The 19,699-nt window shown below is 40.9% G+C and overlaps 1 protein-coding gene across 1 annotated transcript in view; it reads right to left on the bottom strand.

Annotated features, from left to right (window-relative positions):
• Nucleotides 1-19,699, bottom strand: part of T265_06295 (hypothetical protein) — a gene marked incomplete at both ends in the record, with an annotated part of 44,708 nt that overhangs the window by 11,823 nt on the left and 13,186 nt on the right. The window contains 8 exons of the mRNA XM_009171522.1: nt 2,351-2,421; nt 4,080-4,193; nt 6,981-7,078; nt 13,426-13,523; nt 14,846-14,890; nt 14,927-14,969; nt 17,070-17,169; nt 19,120-19,168. Coding sequence (XP_009169786.1) covers nt 2,351-2,421; nt 4,080-4,193; nt 6,981-7,078; nt 13,426-13,523; nt 14,846-14,890; nt 14,927-14,969; nt 17,070-17,169; nt 19,120-19,168 — 618 coding nt within the window. The remainder of the gene's footprint in view (nt 1-2,350; nt 2,422-4,079; nt 4,194-6,980; nt 7,079-13,425; nt 13,524-14,845; nt 14,891-14,926; nt 14,970-17,069; nt 17,170-19,119; nt 19,169-19,699) is intronic.

The raw sequence follows: 19,699 nt of genomic DNA, 5'->3' as shown, positions 1-19,699 counted from the left end.
ACAGTTGAATTTCATCAAGAATGAGTCTAATACAAATGTACGTATAGTGTCTTCCATTGATTGCATATTATTTTCTACCAGTGAACACAAGACAACGTCAGAAAATGATTTGGTGATACCGACTGAGGTCCAGCACGGTTACCAGAAAGTCGGTCGACTAAATCCAGTTTGGTCTGGCATCAAGCTTGACACTCGGTAAAGCCAGAAATGGTAGGAAGAACACAGAAGAAGGATCCATCACTTATCATCACTTTATATTGCATGATAACTCTCACCAGTGTGCTGTTTTCGGTCAGAATTTTGTTAATAACCTTTCCAATTGCATAGGGGCACACTGCATGGAAAATTCCTTGGTTTATACACCTATATCACTGGGTTGCCTAGCAGGTTGGTCTTAGTGGTTTTATTGCTTTATTCGATGTTATTTTCCGAAATCGGATACAACTCGACTAGCTTCAACAGGCTGATTTTTGAAAGCGCCACGCGATAGGTTCAGAAGTACGGTCCGTTCTCAGAACTCTTCCTAGACTGCAGTCTGAAGTTAAGTGCACTAGCAACATTTGGAACAGTCGACAAAAGCAATGAAGACGTTTTCATTCGGCTGATAAACTCCCGTTTTAGAGAAAAATGTCTGATGCGACCTAGTCGATGGCAGATAATTTGGACAGAACCAGTAGACACACCGAATATTGGGATGTGGATAAGCGGCCATGAGCTGAGCAATCTGCGTAACATGCTGAAGATTGCAACAAGCGTCGAATATCTTGGTTTTGGCAGGAAATTTTTACACGACCCTGATCAGGGAGGCAGTGGATGCGTTTCGCAGAGCAAAATCACCCTAACCTTTATCGCAGTCAGACTTATTTGGGCAGTGCACACGAAACCGAAGCTAGCCAAAAGTTTTGTTCTCACTAGGCGGCAATATTAATCTATACGCTAGACCTTTATGCAATCTTACCACTCTGCTATACTCATTCACGTCACTAGTCCTGAGCACAGACACATCTGAAATTTCTCCATGAGCGACCAACCTGTTTACACTCAGTTATTACGTATGCCGTGCAAGCAAAACCTAAAACTGTTGTGTTCACAGAAGCCACCGTGTACAATCTACCTGGCTTGAAAATGTCACTGCTCACCCATGTAGACTCCATAAATTATGGGGCTGATTCTGATTAAAAATGACCATTTCGCAAGCCTCTTTGTGAAATATGTTGGATCCTTGTTTACATACGAATCAATCGTGATCGCCACTGGTTTGATCTTCATGACTGAGTAACCGTCATTCACTGATCGGTCTATTAGCTCTGAGTGACATTATTATTAGTTTCATATCTATCAGGGGCTGATACTGTTCAGAAGTGATTGTGTACATGTGAGCGTGCAGTCTGATTTGCATACGAAGATAAGGCTAACAGTGAAACTGCAGCTTACAGACAAGCTAACATAGGCTACAGTTTGAGGCCGTAAAAATGCAAGTCAAAAGTTTTCATATACAAAATATTAGAACCAGTAATCAGTCTGGTTTGATGCTCAGAAGCATCCTTCACTTTTCCTCCGCTTGCATAAGTTCGCTTCCATTTATGCTGTAGATTGATAAATTTCGGTTCGGCGGCTTAGAATATGTAACATTGGTGGTATTATTTACCAGCTCGCGGTCTCTCTCTTAATAACCTTACGCTGTCTTCTTACAAAAATTAAGAACATACTATTGCGCTTTTGAAGCCGCTGAGATGGCCTGATCACCTGATTGCCTGATGAGTAGCCGCTTCTACAGAGGTAAAATAGCTTTTTTGCCTCTGAAAATATAGATAACAAAGAATAAAATCCACTCATTGAGAATGGTTCCACCAGAGTTTTGGAGATGTTATTGCTTTTAGGAGCTTCTGACTGACCCGGTTTTTTTTCAGAAAAATCAGACAGGAACATTTCTGCACTTGTGAAGCGGCCATTATCATGGGACAGCAGTCATCGTAAGAGATGGATCTTTTGTGCAATTTCAGGCATTTTCTCAGAATCGTCAACAGAGCACTAGAGTTATCATATCTGTAGGGTCTGTCTGTCTGGGAAAACCATGAGGGGTCGTTGTGAAATGAAGTAGCCGAAGCAGACTAGCCAACAGACTATCATAAGGTGGTTGAACTGATTAAGAGATGTTTGGTGCGGCACCTAGCGTACGAGTTTTACGCAGTGCTACTGTTGAAAGCAGGTAATAATCTGCAGCAACGCCTCGCGAATTTTTTATCAAGGGCTGAGTAGTCTAATCCAATGAGTAAGGCACAAAGTGGCCTTACTCGTAAGGTCGGGCCGTAAATTTACTAAGGAGAGTAACAAAATTAGCTGTGCTTACCAGAGTGAAACACATGGACTCAACGTTGAACAGAATTGCTTGGGTTGCAAGTTCTTTCTCGCCGATGGTTCCTAGAAGACAAAGAAAAGATAGGAAGTTTACTGTTGCATAGATAAGTATTATCAACGTGAACTGACAGATATGTCAGTGTGTGCTTCAATTTCTGAGGACTGGTTTTTCCAAGAGCGTGAGGAGAGATTCAGGATGGAAAGAGAAGCACTGTTATTTCCACCAACAATCCATTTTACAAGAGAGGTTCATCTATTACAATTCCTTCAAACCGTGATATCAGCAAAAGCCAGTTATATCATGCCCATTTGTGTTCGAAGTGATTTTTCATTCTTTGAAGCCAGGGACGCTTTAGAAAACAAAACAGAAAGTATATTTTCCATGAAATGGTGTAGATGCTTGTACGCAGCTAGATATGTGCGCGTTAGGGCGCACGGAACTGAGGAATTGGCTTTCAACGTAGCTGACACTAAAATCACACTCAACTCAGTATGAATATGGATTGAGTTAATTTGAATGTGTCTGCATTCTCCCATGACTGACCGGTTGCAACTCTAAAAATTGGAGCGTGTAGCATTTCATTTACTCATAACCAGCCCCCTCTAAATTCAGTAGACAAATTTTAGTATTGTCATGGAATAATAATAGTACATTCCTTCAGCATAGTGCAAGTGGCGTTAGAAACAAGCAACGGAGAGACCAAACCTTACTTTCCGACTTGGTTCAGTTTCAGTTTTTTCATCCTCGCACGTGTGAATTTCAGACCGTCGCATCACTCTATAGACATATGATTATCTCCAAAAACGATAACCCTAGATAGTGTTCTAGTATCTTCTTGCCAGCTTAACTAACTCACTTAAGTCAGCCAAACATTTTACACTGATTGCTTATTGTAGAATGGAAACTGGCTCTTCAGTAGGGAAATGAGGAAGTACCAAGAACATAGTGATTCAAAGAAGAGTGAAATACCATTTGAAATTTAAGTCTACAATACTTGGGGAGAAACTCCCCTGAATTCTCGCATGGTTCGACCATGCATGTAAGCAACAAGCGTGGCAAATGTTCGACATTTTTTAACTAATCGACTTGGTGGGTGTTATTTTAATATTTTCTAGCCTAACTTCTCGTTCGTCGCCCTCAAGGAAACTGCTACTTATGAGGAAATACATCTGTTGACTTAACGGACAGAATACACATATAGTATATTCCTCCCTCATCATTAGGGAGGGCTAAAGCGTTTATATCACGCAGGAAAATCAGTTGACACCATGGTTGACCGAACATACTTAGCAGTGAACTCAGTCATACAGTCAGAAGCATGACACCCAGATACATTGTTTTTAAAATCTTCTGTGCGCGCAGAACTGGTTAACGAGGCTTAATCAGATTCCCTCTGCATGGCCGCTCAAAACGAACACCTCTGCTCGACTCTAATAGTGTGTAGCCGAGGGCTTGCAAAAGCTGCCACTGCTTGAAAGACATATGATGGTATAGGTTTTCTTCCTGTAAGTGAACCAACAGAGAGCAGTTTAAACTGGCGATCCACTTTCTAGCCTTTGGAGGGCAATTTCAATATCTGTCCAGATAATTCGTACTTGTGAAGCAATGCGTATGTCCATCTGGTTCTCTATTATCGGATACTGGCAAACAAATAACGTTTGTTAATGGATTTTAACATATGAATAAAATGCAAAGCGCATCGTAAAAGGAGGAGACATACCCGCCACAATGCTGCCCATTTCGAAGATAGACCACTCCAAAGTGGTCATGAATATTCCCGGCATTGCCAACTTAAACCATGTGCCCCAATCCAGCCATAACTTGTTCGTCCATCCTAGATAAGGGAGAAAAAGGTCCATACTCTGGGTTGAATTTTGAGATCAGAATGAACCATTTTGTAACAGTAACTTTGCTGAAATAACCCAAAACCCATTATGTCCCGCCTCGTATCCGGTCTAATAAATGAACGCTGAGAACTCCATACCCAAGCAATTCACGAAAATTTGTAGCTCCAGACAACGATACCTCAAAGGGTGTTCAGATGTAGTTAATTGTGGAAATAATGTAAACAGAAAAGCGACACTTTTCCACTAAAGATCAATGGCACAGATAGCCTGGGAATTTGTTGCTGCTGTTTACTGTGAAGTCCCATTGCAGCACATCCAAATACGAAATTGACGCAATCGTCAAAAAATGACAGCCAGATAACATCACCTACTTTTGTGGCGACCCAATTTAATCACAGTAACTTTAAACAGACATTTTAGTAAATACCGAGGTAAGCGAATATGAACCAAGGGACATGAAACACAAAGCAAACTTCGGAAAACACAAAATTTGAGCCAAGTGCACTTCCTAATACAATCTGGGCTTTGGTGTTGCATCTCTAGTCAGCAGTTTTGCCAGACTTCCAGAGCTATACTTTTGTTCTTCCCATCATAAATTCGTACTGATAATAAGATCTTAGCCATCCAGGTTAGACAAGCAACCTACATTGTTAAACGTGCCTTTATAAACACATACAGTCACATGTTTGAAACTTGAGACGCTTAATATTCTGGTGGAGATATAAGTGCCTTTATATATCATCCGTAAATAGATCTTGTTAAACACTGGGTCGATTTGCAACCTTGAAGTTGGTAAGCACAGGTACTTTCTGCTGAGATCGACATAATACATTTAGGAGTTAGTTTATAACAAATGGAATCCAAACTGCATAACTTAGGTACCCTACAGCCATAATTATATTATGAACAGCCCGAGCTTCAGCTTCTCCAGTTCCGGGGGCTGAAAAATCGGGAAAGTAAGTGTGGTCTCCTCCGTTTCATTTGTATTCTCAATGACTGGGAGTATTATATTCATTTTCGTGGGTACTTTCGATGTAACAACACATGTGCCAAGGCGGAGGGAATCATATAACTTTCTCTGTGGCATCTTTTCTGGTTGTATTAGTAAAAAAGATGTATTCAGTGAATCACAAGAAAAAACAGACGTACAAACTTAGTTTGAAATAATTTATGCCTTGAAATCCCATTCCTTTTTAAGGGCACTAGGTGGACAATGTTTCGAAAGTTGAAACTTTGTCCAATGGGATTCAGGGGAGTAAGTGAAACGAAAAACCCACTCCTTCGGTTCTGTGCGAGAGTCGTGCAACTGGCATCTCCAAATGTCCAGTAGAAAAACAAAAACAAATGAGTAACCTTTACCACTGAAAATGCCACTGTCTGGAAATTTGTTTTTCCAATCCGTTGACCGGTGGGACATACAAATGTGCTTCTTTGCATGAACAGTCTAGAGTTTTCGTGGAATACACATAGTTGTACACTAATTGGACTTCAATGAGAGGCCGAACTGAAACCGGCTAGATCTCGCGTTCTTAATGTTTTCTATCAGCTAAATGTGCGGCGCAAGGCAACCTCATGTTTCAGAATATCAGAAGCGAGAGATTAGTTTGGTCTAACGCTAACGCTGTTTTATTGCGTCCAGCTTTTGTTGAAGTAGAACAAAAATTTGACGAAAAATCCCAGTCGTCGCTCAGTTGCTGAGTCTTGAGAAGGGCGGAACCGGTCGCTGGTTGTAGAGGAGTTTTCAGCAACCCCATGAGTTGTATGCTGGGTCTATTTTGTTACTGAGACATTTAGCTATGCAAAAGATGAGTTTTTCTAGTTGCTTAGCTCACATTCCCGTTTACATATGATGGGTGGTATGCAAAAGTATAGATATTTTCTCAGATAACAAATTCAATGGCGTAACACAACTCAACAGTTGGGGCGGCGGTTAGTTGCGCATAATAAACCAAGGTAAATTGATTGTGCTGCCAGTTAATTCTGGATCGGAATTAAACTGGTCGGCTCCACTTCGTTAAAGGTACTACAAATGGATGCACTGAAAGTAACTTAACAATGTGTTTTTGTGAACGCGTTCCTGAGGTTGGGCTTAGACGATTATGAATGCCCAAGACCGCGACATGTTTGGTAACATGTGGCAATTTTAAATCCGAGATACATTAATATCACAATGTGAGGCGCCAATGTCCTTCATTTTGCCGGTAGAAGTCACATCTTTGCACTAAAGTTGACTTCTAACTTAGTCTATCATATACATGGGGAAAATTATCGATACTAGTTACTGGCCTTCTAATACATATTTGGTGTTGGAGTGCTTGAACATTGTCGTTAAAGATGTTACCTATAAAATATTTTTTACAATAATTGCACGCTTAACAAAGAAATTGCTCTGAAAAGTAGAATATTAAAATGTATTGCTTTGGAGCCAAAAAGTCACTGAGTATCAATGGCATTGAGTGAACATCACGAATTAGTGTATTTTTGCTGGGAGGAAAAAACTGTTCCAATTTGAAAATTGCTATGCACCTCGTCCGTAGACCTCGTCTGGTGACCTCACATACGTGTGTCTTGGTCAGCAGACAGTCACATAGTCATGCGGATGTGGTCTTATTTTCACTGTGGTTTACTGGAAATGTTTGTACATAAGACGGTTGTGCATGGGATTGTTGTTACTCCACTTGGAGATTGTAGCACCAGCTTGTTGTGGAGACAGCACAATATTCAGAGGGAACGGAAGTCTACCGTTTCTCATTGCTTTGTGCTCGAATACTTACCGTTCCATGTAACCCCACGGCGTTCGATCACCAGAATATAAGAAAGGAGCACAACACACTGGAAGGCGTAAGCAGCAACTTGGGATATTGCTGAACCTCTGAAGGGACGAAGGGTTGGAATAGATGGGAAAGCATCACAAGTCTTGAATGACCAGTTATCAAGAAAAATATTTGGCAGGGAGAATGCATTGTAAGCGCAATTTGGGTAGTTAGGATTATTGCTGCTACGCCTGTAAGATATGGTGCGCGTTTTTCAAAATAGATTGCGTGAAACATGTACGAGAAAACTTGAACTGTACTTTCGATTCTTATACGCAGGCTAGTATGTATTTTGTTTATTTGAGCTGGTGAACCTAGAAAGAATGAGGCATGCTTGGGTATGCTACTAGTGTTTACAAAAACATTGTACGTGTCCCGGTAGAGCAGCAGGTACCATCAGCGGAAATCGTACACGATGACCCTTTCACCAGTTTTCTTCAAAACCCCTTCAGAAGTGCTTGCGAGAAGCACCAACTGACGAATTTCAGCCCACCAAACCCCCTTAAAGATTCATAAAAATGTTCTCTGACTGGTAATTTCATTCCCCATTTAGGTACAAAGTTCAATCAACTCGTCAGAAATACAAGAACAAACAGGCGCCAAAGGGTGCGTCAAAATTATGTGCTAATTTTGTTATGGAACATAATTTCCTAATGTTCTAAAACTTATTAAATCCAGTTAAGTGGGCTGATTGATGGCATCTAACTCAAAATTTAAGAGGCTGATTGGTCGAACGGCAGAAAAAAGAAGGAAATAAAGCTCAACCTCAAAGCTTTGGGGTCAGTTCATTGAGTAACAGCTGCAAACGATGGCGTGTTCCTGGTGTGAATATGTGGCGTGCTTGATGCTGGTGTGGGCAACATGTAGGCAGGTCAACTTGCAGTTCTGCAAACACTTAATGAATCACTAATTTGACCTTATGTGGCGACGGTTTGCAGAAGACGCCGCTACGGGAAAACCGAGTAATGTTTCTATGGCAATTTAATCCGAACCCATTTGAACAAAAATTCTTCCTGGTGGCAGACGGCCATACAGGGTGATAGACTGAAGGTGAACGGCAAGAAACAGTGAGGGGGACCATAAAAATTCTCCTAATGTCGCAGGTGTTTGTTATGGGTTAGAACACCCACTTCCCTCGCCACTAAGTCTCCAGTGTCATCCGTACTACACTATTTTGTCCTACATATTTGAACCGACTCCCTCACGCTGGGATATTTTTCAAAATAATCCAACTGCCAAATAACTCACCACCTTTCACTTATCATTTGCCTCAAACAGTCAGCAATCGCGCACAATATGATCAATTTAGTGGCACTTGCAAAGCGGCCATTGATGCCCTTAGTTTAATGAGAATCTCTCCTCCACTCTACTCAGCGCTGATATTTTCTGTCTCGCTGAAACCAGTTTGTAAGTTGAGAGCAAAATATTTATTCAGTTTCTCTCCACCGGCCTCTAACTTCTAGCCAGCCGGCATAATTGACTTACTTCTGGTCTAACCTAAACAGGTGTTGATGCCCAGTCTATGGGTTACAGCAGAGACGCAAGACCGAATTTTTCGAGTCCGATCACTTAGTCTCCCAATAATATTCACGTAGATGTTACACCTACAGCTTGTGACTAACTGGTGTATGACTAACTAGACAGCTAGTCTGACAGTTCACTATCGGCTAGATTGTTCTGACCAGTTGAACCGTTGGTTAGATCAAGGATCACGCGGAACAACACAGGGTAATGCAAGTGGTTGACTTGGTTCAGCACATGTTCTGAATCTGTTAGGTATTCAACTAATGGTTGTTGTTCATTTGAACCTCAAGATAAAGCCAGTAACCAGCTTACCGCTGAACCTGGTATCTTCGTAAGTCCGATATGTATCGCCATGGAAAGCAAAATCCTCCGAGCGCCTACCCTAGCTGGTCGGATTTGTATCGGATCTAGTATGAGGATCCAAAAAGACAGAAGTACTCAGCATACTAAACTCATGAGTTCCATTCACCAAGAAACGCACCTTCCTTATAAAAACAACCGAATTTGTCTTGTTGAAGGGTTTCTGAGTTTTAGTAGTAGTTCCACCTGTTTGGCCTTAAAAATGTCTTTTGTACTTAGTGAACTCAATACTGGAATACCAGTTGATCGTGTAAATTGGCTTAATTCATGCTGTTTGCCGACAGATGCCTACTTGAAGCGCGATTTTTCATCCGCTGTCAGCAATCAGGGTCCATATGGCACACAGGTGGCTTGCACATTCAGACAGAAGAAAAGTGCCGATTTTTACTTGGATACCCATAACCGCAGAATGAGAGAAAATGCTTGAGGCCGGTCAACATGAGTAAAAAGTTGGATGCTTCTCGACATGAAAACGATGCTGATGTGGCTGGACACCATAATTACTGGCATTCACTGGGTCAACATATTCGAATTTCACCATAGGTTCAAAACAATATTTGGTTCTTATGTGCATCCGTGCAACGTGGCCTGCGGTCTGTGCTCATTGCTAGGGTGGGTGCATATTAATTTGTGGCACTTAACCAACAGCTGCGCAAGGTCTATGATTACCACTTCCGCAACTGACTGATTTGCAGAGGATCTAAAAAAATAAATAAGCTTAAAAGATTCAGTCGTTCCTTAAAGGGTATTTTTGCTGTCAATAATCTGGTCGTCCTCGGTGTTGTAGCGATTTCAATCATTACAACTTCCCCTTGCTCAAGGCACAAGACTAATTGTACATGTTTTTTAAACACGGACGCCTTAACGCGATAGACTAGGTGCGTCCAGCTCACACTCCTTGGGTAGTGATCCTCCACCCGTTTAGCGTGTCAGATTACTGGAGTTCATATCTCCGTACTGAGGTTAATATCTCGTAGGAAGCCAACTCGGGGCCAGCGCTCCAATTTCAAACGTAACTTCCCAGATCGCTCGACTCATGGGGGCTTACTTATGCACACGAATCTGTTACCTGGCCATCATTGCTAGTCCTCCAGAGCAAGCGTAACGAGCTAAACCAGTATTTACTAGAGATACTTTGGATAACATGGCAGAGCACGATAGAGTTCCCTTTCATTATACAAGTGTACCGGTGATACTACTGATGGGAGTCACGTGAGTAGTAAGTGTTGTTCGTGGAAACTCGCTTTGCGTCTCTTGAAAAGGGGAGATCTGTTGCGGAATTTGTAGGGTCGCTTTGTAACATTTACTTGGATTCGAGAGAGGAATGATTGGAGTCAATGAAAATCCAGCAAACTTTAAGGGGACGCGTTCAGGAGAAGATGGGTTTCCAGTTTTTGTAAATAGGATGCAAATGAGAGTTTTGCATCCATGTCCAAGGTCTGTAAACGGTCAGCCGGCATTTTCTAATAAATAACTCCGCAGCGAAGGCCTTCTTCCTTTCACAGGTACCCACGTCACACGTGGATCCGCCCAATAGGTTTTCAACTAACACTACATAGCGTACGGTCTCTCACTCAACAGCCACCATTTATCATCCAAGCAGAGTTTACTGCATCACCAGACTATGTGATGATACTTTCGCTGTCATGGTGTTCAATGTGTCGTAATAGAAAATCTTGAACTGCATATGATTACACCTAACCAGACTTCACTATTACGGTGTTGGTCAGGGCAAAGGCTCAAATTCGGTTCGTCAGCTACACTCATCTGTAAACTAAGCTGATATTAATAGGGGACGTCTAAATTCAAGCTGAAATTTTTGTTCATTATATTTTTAAGTGAATATAGCGCACAAGGACCGCCTCTTGTTTCAACTGACAAGATATTCGAGATATCGCGAATCACTATTTTGCGTTTCAAGGTTCAGGTAAAACATAAGGCTGACGGAAACCCGGGAACTGCGTCCACTTGACGAGCCCCCAGAGGAGTGAAAGCGGTCCTGGCCTGTCGAACAGCATTCACCAAACTTGTGAGTAATTTCCTTCCACAAAATACTCTGTGGAATCTCACTTATCGTAACGACCGAAACATGGAGTGGTCATTGTGCAAAACACACAGTTGACGAATATAAAAATTGACGGATCCAACTTGGATTCTGCGGAGTCTCATTAAAACCAAATTAGTTTTCAAATGAGTGTATCTGAGAAGTCCATGTTGTTTTGCAGAATAAACAAATAATGGTTAATGTGTTGTGAATCTACCTCCCGTTTAGTAAGCATACAAGACCATTTTCCACAGTTCCCTCAATAGGGAATTCCTCCTTTACCAATGCCTAAACTCGATTGATGTTGCTCTCAACAATCAATTCCAGGATGATGTCATAGAGATGAAAAACTGAGGTGACATCTGATGACCGTTTCCCGTACAACATACTAGTTTGCAAGCGTCAACTGAGATATTGGAGTGTGACAGATGTAACTCTCAACGGAACAGTACGTTGATTTTCTAAACAGAGGGTACCACCGCGTGGAACACATTAAACGCATGTATCAAAGGCGGCGTCCTCAAGGGTAACGCACACGCAATAATAAGCGTAATGTAGGGAGTACATTTAATTTCACGGCAGAATGTATGATTACCTGTGAAATTACAGCAAAATATCTCTTCAGTAGCTTAGAACAATTAAGACTGTTCAATAAAATGTTGTGCTCCGTGGTTCTTTTTTTTGAGCTGGGAAATCTCCACGGTATCACTTTATTGATACTCACTTTTAAAAGGAAGATACTAGACTTGCGCAGATATGTTTAGGCAAGCAATTATTAAGAGGTCAGTACTCCCATCCATGAGATACAATTTACTCTGCAGCAAAAAGGCCAACTCCCATTTGGACACGATCCGAGGTAAGTAATCATTTTGTGTATCTTGCTGAAGTATACTTTGATTGCGAATTTCCTCAGGCAGTAAATCTCGGATCGACATCAACTATAGCTCTCAGTATGCTGAGTTAATGTTTACACTAATACCATGGAGTTCAAGCAACAAAAAAATTCAATTCAGCAAGTACGAATCGTACAACCGTTGTTGCAATGAACCACATGTTCACTCAGACCTCACTCAAACCGCACAGTTGTGAATTTTTGATGAATTTCAACAAAGAGACGTTTCTTGGTTGGCTCAAAATTACCTCCCCATCGAAATTCAATAAACTACATCATTATTTAGAGCTCCGAATGAAGTAATTCTATTCAAACTTCAACAAAGACGAGCACTGATATAAGCTGGTTTGTTTTTCACCTAAAAGCTATGATTCTGCGTAAGCATTCAACTAAAACAAAACAGACAGATAGGTATACATAAATATATATGGGGATATACAAACAGATAGATAGATATAAATATTTTGTTTGATAGACACCTCTATGGATTATCACGGTTTTTACTATTCGTGCTTTTTGCGTTAATATTCTGAGCGTAGGTCCTAACAAAATAGTGTTTGTATACATGAGTACTGTAGATGGAGGTCATCCGTAAAGGGAGGAGCATGGATTATAATTTTAACCAATAGTTTTGTATTTACATTCCACTGGCTTGTCCCAAGTTTGTCTGAATTTACCGCAAGCTGAGTTGGAAATATTCCATACTGTTAAGAGAGCCTTTGATCTGTCTACGCTTATGGTTAAACAAGGTTTTAAATATGATAATTGTTTCAAACATTTTTCAACCTGCATAGGAATACATCAGAAACACTCGTTTTGAAGACAGTGCAGAAAAGATTCAAATCATTTCAGCAACTCATCCCATGCAAAAACCAGATCACTAGCGGAATGTTGTTTCCCCGTTAGTTTGCCAGGTTGGCTTATTGATATCATTATCACCACGAGAGTCCCAGTACTGCGTAAAACCGTTTGCCACTGAAAACAGCATGATTGTGTTGAGTTAGAAGTGAGTTTGAAATCACTTCTGAACCGCAATAGAACTTTGTGATATTATTTACCAAATCTGCGAGTTTATTTTTCATTGGGCCATTAAACTAGCACAAAGCTACATGGGCATCTGCACTGCTAAATTTAGCCTCAAAATCTGTCCGAGCCCTTAGCCCTCATCATGTTAATTTATGATTCATTTGTCACCAAAATTTTTGGGTAAAGTAAACATTCAATAACTGACGACGAGGACAAAATTATGCAAGGAAAATCACAACAAGGCTTGCGACAAGCCGGGAACGATTCGACAATAGAATTGGTCTTTCAATTCATATGCTAGCTGCTTTTGTTGAATTCATTTTACTCCAGTTTTACATGATAGCCGAACACCACAGCATACTTTACGGGGTTTTTGTTCCATTTTTCATTCTAAATGCTACGTGATATGATGTTCTGTAGGTTGAGTTAGATGAAAAATGGTGGTAGTGTGTCACTTATTTATTTTTATTTGATATCTCTCCGGAAAAATGGTTTTCATATATAGTAGTTCCAATATCGTGGGCTACACTATTTTTTGTGCAATACAAGCAAAAACGTACTTTACTCCGGTTTTCACCACGAACAGGAGAACGTAGTGCAACAAAGCATTCAATGCATTTGTTGCGATTCCAATAAACAGTGGTGGAAGTACACGGTTCTGTAAATTAAACGCGACAAATGCTTTGTTATAACAAGTTAAACAAGAAGCGCAAAATTGACTATGGAAACAAATGGTGTGAAATATTAGTTGCCCCAATCCTGTGAATTATAAGTCCGAACGTAGGTTTGTGGTATATTCCTGTATCAACATCGTTGTTTGAATCTCTTTATAAGGACCGACTGCAGTGCTGAATGGTACCTGATGAAATGCAAGGTGTTGGTGCCCGTGGAAGACTCCCCTCAATTCTGCTTGTTCCAGTGGGGAACATCGAAAGGGACAATTTATCCAGGTACTTTTTTTAATCTACCGTTCACACAAAGGTTTGTTCAAATTCGCAGACTAAATAAATCACAAGCTCATTACAGGAGCAAAGCAAGGACTTTTTCTTTACCAACCTAAGCCACATGCACATAGTTCTCACAAATCTCGTTGGCTGAACACTCTCGCCATTGTGCGTTACAACCAGCAGGCAATGGATGCACTTTCCACGGACCACATGAAAATTGCATGGTCAAATTCAGCCCCAGGCGTTACGGTGGTTGTCATCAACCTAGTGCGAACCATACAGCCCTTCCCCCCATCGCGTTAAGTTTGTCACCAATGTTCGCTGATTCACAAAATTGGTAGGATATCAAAATACTGGTAGCTCGGGTAAGATAACTTTTTGGAGATCAGGTGGCTGTTGATGTGTACCACAAGCTCGTCATTCGCCTGAAAATGTTTCGTCGTCAACTGTGGAGGTACCACCAGTGCACGATTGAGAGCTGTGTTGTGTTCATTTGTTATTTTGCTTGTATGCAGGTAGCTTTCAGTATAAAGTTTTCTCTCAAAATATCTTTGGCGGCATATTAGGTGATGGCTAGTCATTAGAAAGAACACAATGATAGCCGACAGAATAAATGAGCAATAAAAAGTTGGCCGGGTAACAAAAAGATAAGCCGATTAAAAGAAACGTGATCATCCCAAATCTCTACAAAATCCAAACTCAAGGTTTGGCAATTAAAAAGTTTTCTCTGAGATTCAATGAACGTTTGGATAAAACACTCCGACCATTCACAAGCTTCCAGATGTTCATCTGGATAAGTCATCAGCTGGTTTCGCTTATTTTTAGTATGCATATCGTGAGGCATGTGCAAAGTGTAATTCGTGATATGAGATGGCAGACTGCAAGTGAAGTGTTTTGGTTTATCACAGACCGTGACGTCACTGACGAACTGTTGATGAATTACAAGTAAAGCAATTGTTTATACTGCAGTTTACGCATCGTAACCGCTAACCTTGCAGTCTGTTCTAAAACCTCGCCTGTCGCGGCTACTTACCTGTGTTTGTATGTATTTTGTGAACATTTGGGCATAGGCCGCAAACTAAATTTGTTGATTAATGAATATCACAGGGCCTACCCAAAGACCGGGTACCATATATAGCAGGTAATCTGCAGCAGCTCTGTTGAGGAACAAATGAAGACGGTTAGCCACAGCAAGCATGTCGAGAGAAGCAACATTTACACAACATATTTTGTCATAATTACAAAGATGACATAACCAAATGAGTCCTCAGTATCGATCGGGTTTACCAACAAAAAGTTTGTGACGACAAAGATCACGGTCATACACAAAAAAATTCATCCAAAATATCTTTTTGAGGACGACAAACCAACCAGCTCAGAACAAAGAAGTAAAACCACGCATAAAGGATACATACAATACCTACAACCAAAGAAGAGTTCGGTTAGTGAGTGAATGGAGTATCGTAAGAAAAGAGTAATTCAGAGTAGGTAATTTCTATCCCTTGGCATACACAAAACCATGGTGGATGGAGACTTCAAGCCTTAAATGAAGATAATGTGTGCTGAAATGCCGAGGAACATTGAATAACTATTTATTTCATTTCATTTCATTCTTACTGGGAATAATCGACAGTGCAGATCTCACGAAATTCCAGAGAGCTTGGAACCCCCAATGTGGAATCTTTGAAAGCTAAGTGTGAGTTTATCGTACTGCTGTTCATTCGCTTGTGGATGAAGGGTTACGTTTCTAAACTGCTATGCAGAAGGTCTCGGGTTCGAGGGATGTGCACTGCTGGTGATCCATAATGAAGATGAAACAGCCATGCAGTGCGTCTTGGCTTTTCGGGATAGACTAACTTCACTTAAACGACGAAGTCTCCAACAAAGTCCACACGCTACCAACGAAGTCATGCTTGACAACAATGTCTTGCTGTCTGATATTTTACTAAAGGTTTCTAATCACAGATGGTGACCCCGCCAAATAAGTGTTCCGAAATTCAGGCAACTGTACGCATGAGCAATGGGTTTCAGTTGCACGTTATCTAGTTCACCAGTGGTTTTCAGAAAAGCAAACTCAGTTTCAAAACCTGAAAGTACTTGGGCTAAACCACTAAATTAATTGAGATGAAATGCATATTTCAGTCCGGATTTCATAACACCTGGAGCAGATCTGCTCTGAAGCAAACATTCGGAGCCTGTCAATCAAAGTGAGGTGGTTTGTGTATTACCGGTTTCATTGTAATTTGCATAACACATCAACCTGAGATCGTGCTGAACGCAGCGGACCCAAGGCCGTGCATAATAGATTTGCTTATCATAGAGGTACGCACTGGGCGTGCTCAGAACAGTAATGAGCTTATTGCTCTAATTTTCGTGACGGGTATTTTGACTATGCTTTCGTTAACAGAGCAATGAATTTCATTGGAAATATACCTAGTAGGACTGTTTTGGTCTTCTCCGCGTTTACTCATTTAACTTTAAGGCTGCAACGAAATTTCAGAAAACCAGAAAGTGACAAACTATGTTTTAACCACAACGAAGTCTAGATTCGGCCTTGATTTGCTGAAATACTAACCAAATATTAGTCCGCAAAGCTCACTAGCATCCACATAATCGCTCTGCTCATATGCATGCCGATCAAAAGGCGAAATCGCCTCAAAACATTGACTACGGTAGGTGAAATGTTTCGTTACATCGCACTGTGTTGTGAAAATAAGCCTTCCAAATGTTCACCTTCAAACCATTCTTGCTGTAATTCTTGGCGTATTAAATTTCTAGACGCTGGAACTGTTTTGTTGAAGTCTTAATTTGAAAGGTCCCTATATCTGACGTCCTAAATATCACCCAGATTTCCGTTTGTAATATGAGCTGAGTCTCTAATAGACATTGAGTGTGTTGCTGCGTTCTGTGACAATGCTTGTAGAAGCCACTCACAGGCAGCAACATCCTGCCATAAAGCAGTACGGTTATAACCTTAATCGTTCTCTCTCTGTTAGTATTTATCTTACTCGGACAGGGGGTAGATGATGTCCGAATGACATCGTCAAACTCTGTGATGTATGGACCAAATAAAACTCATAATATCACTGTCACCAAAAACAGCCAGGGGTCTGTCGCTTACTCTGTGCGACTTTGTTTCCCATCCAACCAACAATCTGCATATTTGAGGTGACCGCGACACCAGTGCTGCAAGCCGAACTGTAGCATACACAATATCATGTAGTGAGCAAACGAAATTATCCGCGGTCATAACTTACTTTGCGACAACAGGGTCTTGCTTCAGCAGCCGAAGAATAGGCTCAGCCAATAAATGTAGCGCTGCACAAGGGAAGCAGCAGATGCTGACAATGGCAAATGCTGAAACAAAGGTCAATATAAAGACAATGTGCAAGCGGAACACTTGAAGGCAAACGATGTTTATACGAGTACGATGAAAATTATACAGAATTTAGCAGGGTAACACTTTGATCCATAAACTGGTTAGTGTGTTAGGAAATTTGCTTCTTTAATCGATTACCCGATGTGAGCAGGATATGTGTTCTGCAGATGTGAAATAATTACCTTGCAATAACCAGTGGTGAGTATTGAGTATCAATCAAACATCAAGTGGAAATCTTTGAGAAGTCTTCCATAATCCCCACTTGATTCCTTAGGGTAGTTACTACCCTCAACAAAGTGCCTCCAAGTGAACACAACTCTTCTGTCCAAATACAGGAGGTGCGGTTCATTCAAGCGATAGAAAATGTGATCTTGCGTCAGTGTACAAAATAGATGAAATTGAAACCTTGGGGAAATTGTCTTGCTAAGCATCTAGCGTCATTCGACGATATCTGCCATCAAAAGGTGTGGTCCACATTGGAAGTTTTCACCTTTCAACAGAATTCACGGCAAAAAAAACAAATTTCCCTCTGGTTGGCACATTTGCCGGATTTCTTTAGGTGTCAAGCTGACTGCATTGGTGGGAGACTTATACTTAAATTCCCCTGCTCCCCACAGAGCATCTGGCAATTATCCACCAGCCGACCACGAGTGAAGACAATGCAGACAATGCCAGATCCTCAGCAAACTTCACCAAGCGGAATGCATAGACTGCGTGTACACGGACCAGGTCGAACTCCCCTTATCATTGGGACCAAACATGTGAAATTCGAACCTGAAAATCAGACGATCGGATTCTGGCACATCCACTTGATTATTGTAAACTAGGATGGACAAAGATAGACATGGCTGCAAACAGTGGACAATTTTTCGGACTCCGACCACAGAGCAATTATAGAGACCGCGTTACATTCAAGGTCCATCGATTGGTGAATATCGAGATTTAATTTTGGAACTATGACTGGTAGGATAACCGAACTGGCAAGTCCTGCTTAGTAGGATTGTTTTGAATCAATTGACAAGTGTGTAAAGTAGGAAAACCTTCGTATAAGCTGGACTGTTCTTTCTTGTCAGTTAAGAGAAATTAGTGGTTCTTTGTGGGTTGGAACTCCCCCTTATAAGAGAAGGCAACCAAACTTTCAGTGCCACGTTATCACATGCGCGTTGACACCGCCAATATTTTGAGGCATAGTACAGATTTCTATGCGTTTCTATGGTTTGGTAGAAAATATACTATTCGTACAATTTGGTCGTTGCGTAACTTGAAAAGTCTTTCGGTCCTGGCAACACTTCATTGATTATTCGATTCCACAAGCAAGTGGTCGTGGTCTGGATGTAGTGATAAAAGGAATCCAAAAGGAGCAGCTTACGCTGTTGTCTGTAGATAATCAGGGACCTTCAGCTGTTTCCTAATCAAAAATGATTTAGTTGAACCAGTTATAGTGACCAAAATACCAATAGTTGTGATTCACTCAGAACGATGTTAATTACTACAAGATACTCAATTTCTTCAAAATCACCTCTACGTGGGACGCCAACGATCAGATAAACTCATGTCTGAAAAGTCTCAATATACATTTAGATCAAGTGTGTACACGTTCAGGGAGTAAATCTAGACAAACATTCCCGCTTTTACTATGAGTTGCCTCTTCTGAATAGTCGAAAAAATTTCCTTAGAGTATCGGACCCATAGGAGCATTTATTCTTGAGGGCTAGGGTTTTTTTATTGTAGTCTCCGTCTGTCATGAACATCTTCTTGCCCAGGTTTTCTTGCGTACATTACTCACAGTCAATAAAATTTTAAACTTTTATAAGATGTAGGAAGCTAATGGGAATTTTATTTGTTGTATAGGGAGTTTTGCAAGCCAAAAGTCATAAAAATAGCGAGTTGTTTTGCGTCTTGGAAAGCCCCCACGGAAACAGACTTACCTCTCTGTAATTGAATGCCCATCTTCCACTTATCCTGGGAGCCAAAGGTCTAAAATCCAACATAATACAAACAATATTTTAGAACATCAGGAACAGGGTATCCAAAATGTTTTTTAAAAGTAAATGCTCATTAAATTGCTTTAGTTGTCTACCGATTATTCAAGGGAGACTGGAGACGAATCACGTCTTTGAAGCGCAAAATAACTGGTTTTGTGGCAATAACATAGCTATCCCTTCTAATTCTAACGGACGTAATATACGCTCAAGGTAAGAAAACTATTGAAATGCCCTAGAACTGTTTTTTACAAAACATTTTCCCCCCTCTCCTCTGATACCGAAAGTCAGTACTTCACCGATTTAAAGTGAGTTGCTTGGCTGATTTCAAACAGATTTGTCAAGATTAGATCAGTAAGCGACACCTTAACGCATCCACTATGGGTTCCCTCTCTGGTCACTGATTTCCGCTATTCATTTTGAGATGGTATTCAGTGGCTGAAGGCAATGTTTCACAACCAGTTACATGATTCTCAGCTGGACAAAGAAAAACTAATGTCCCATGTTTTTCAAATGAGGATATCAT

The sequence above is a fragment of the Opisthorchis viverrini genome (assembly GCF_000715545.1).
Source record: "Opisthorchis viverrini unplaced genomic scaffold opera_v5_127, whole genome shotgun sequence".
In the NCBI taxonomy this organism is placed as follows: domain Eukaryota; kingdom Metazoa; phylum Platyhelminthes; class Trematoda; order Opisthorchiida; family Opisthorchiidae; genus Opisthorchis; species Opisthorchis viverrini.
Note: the sequence above shows the minus strand (reverse complement) of the source record. Positions and strands in the feature narration are given on the sequence as shown.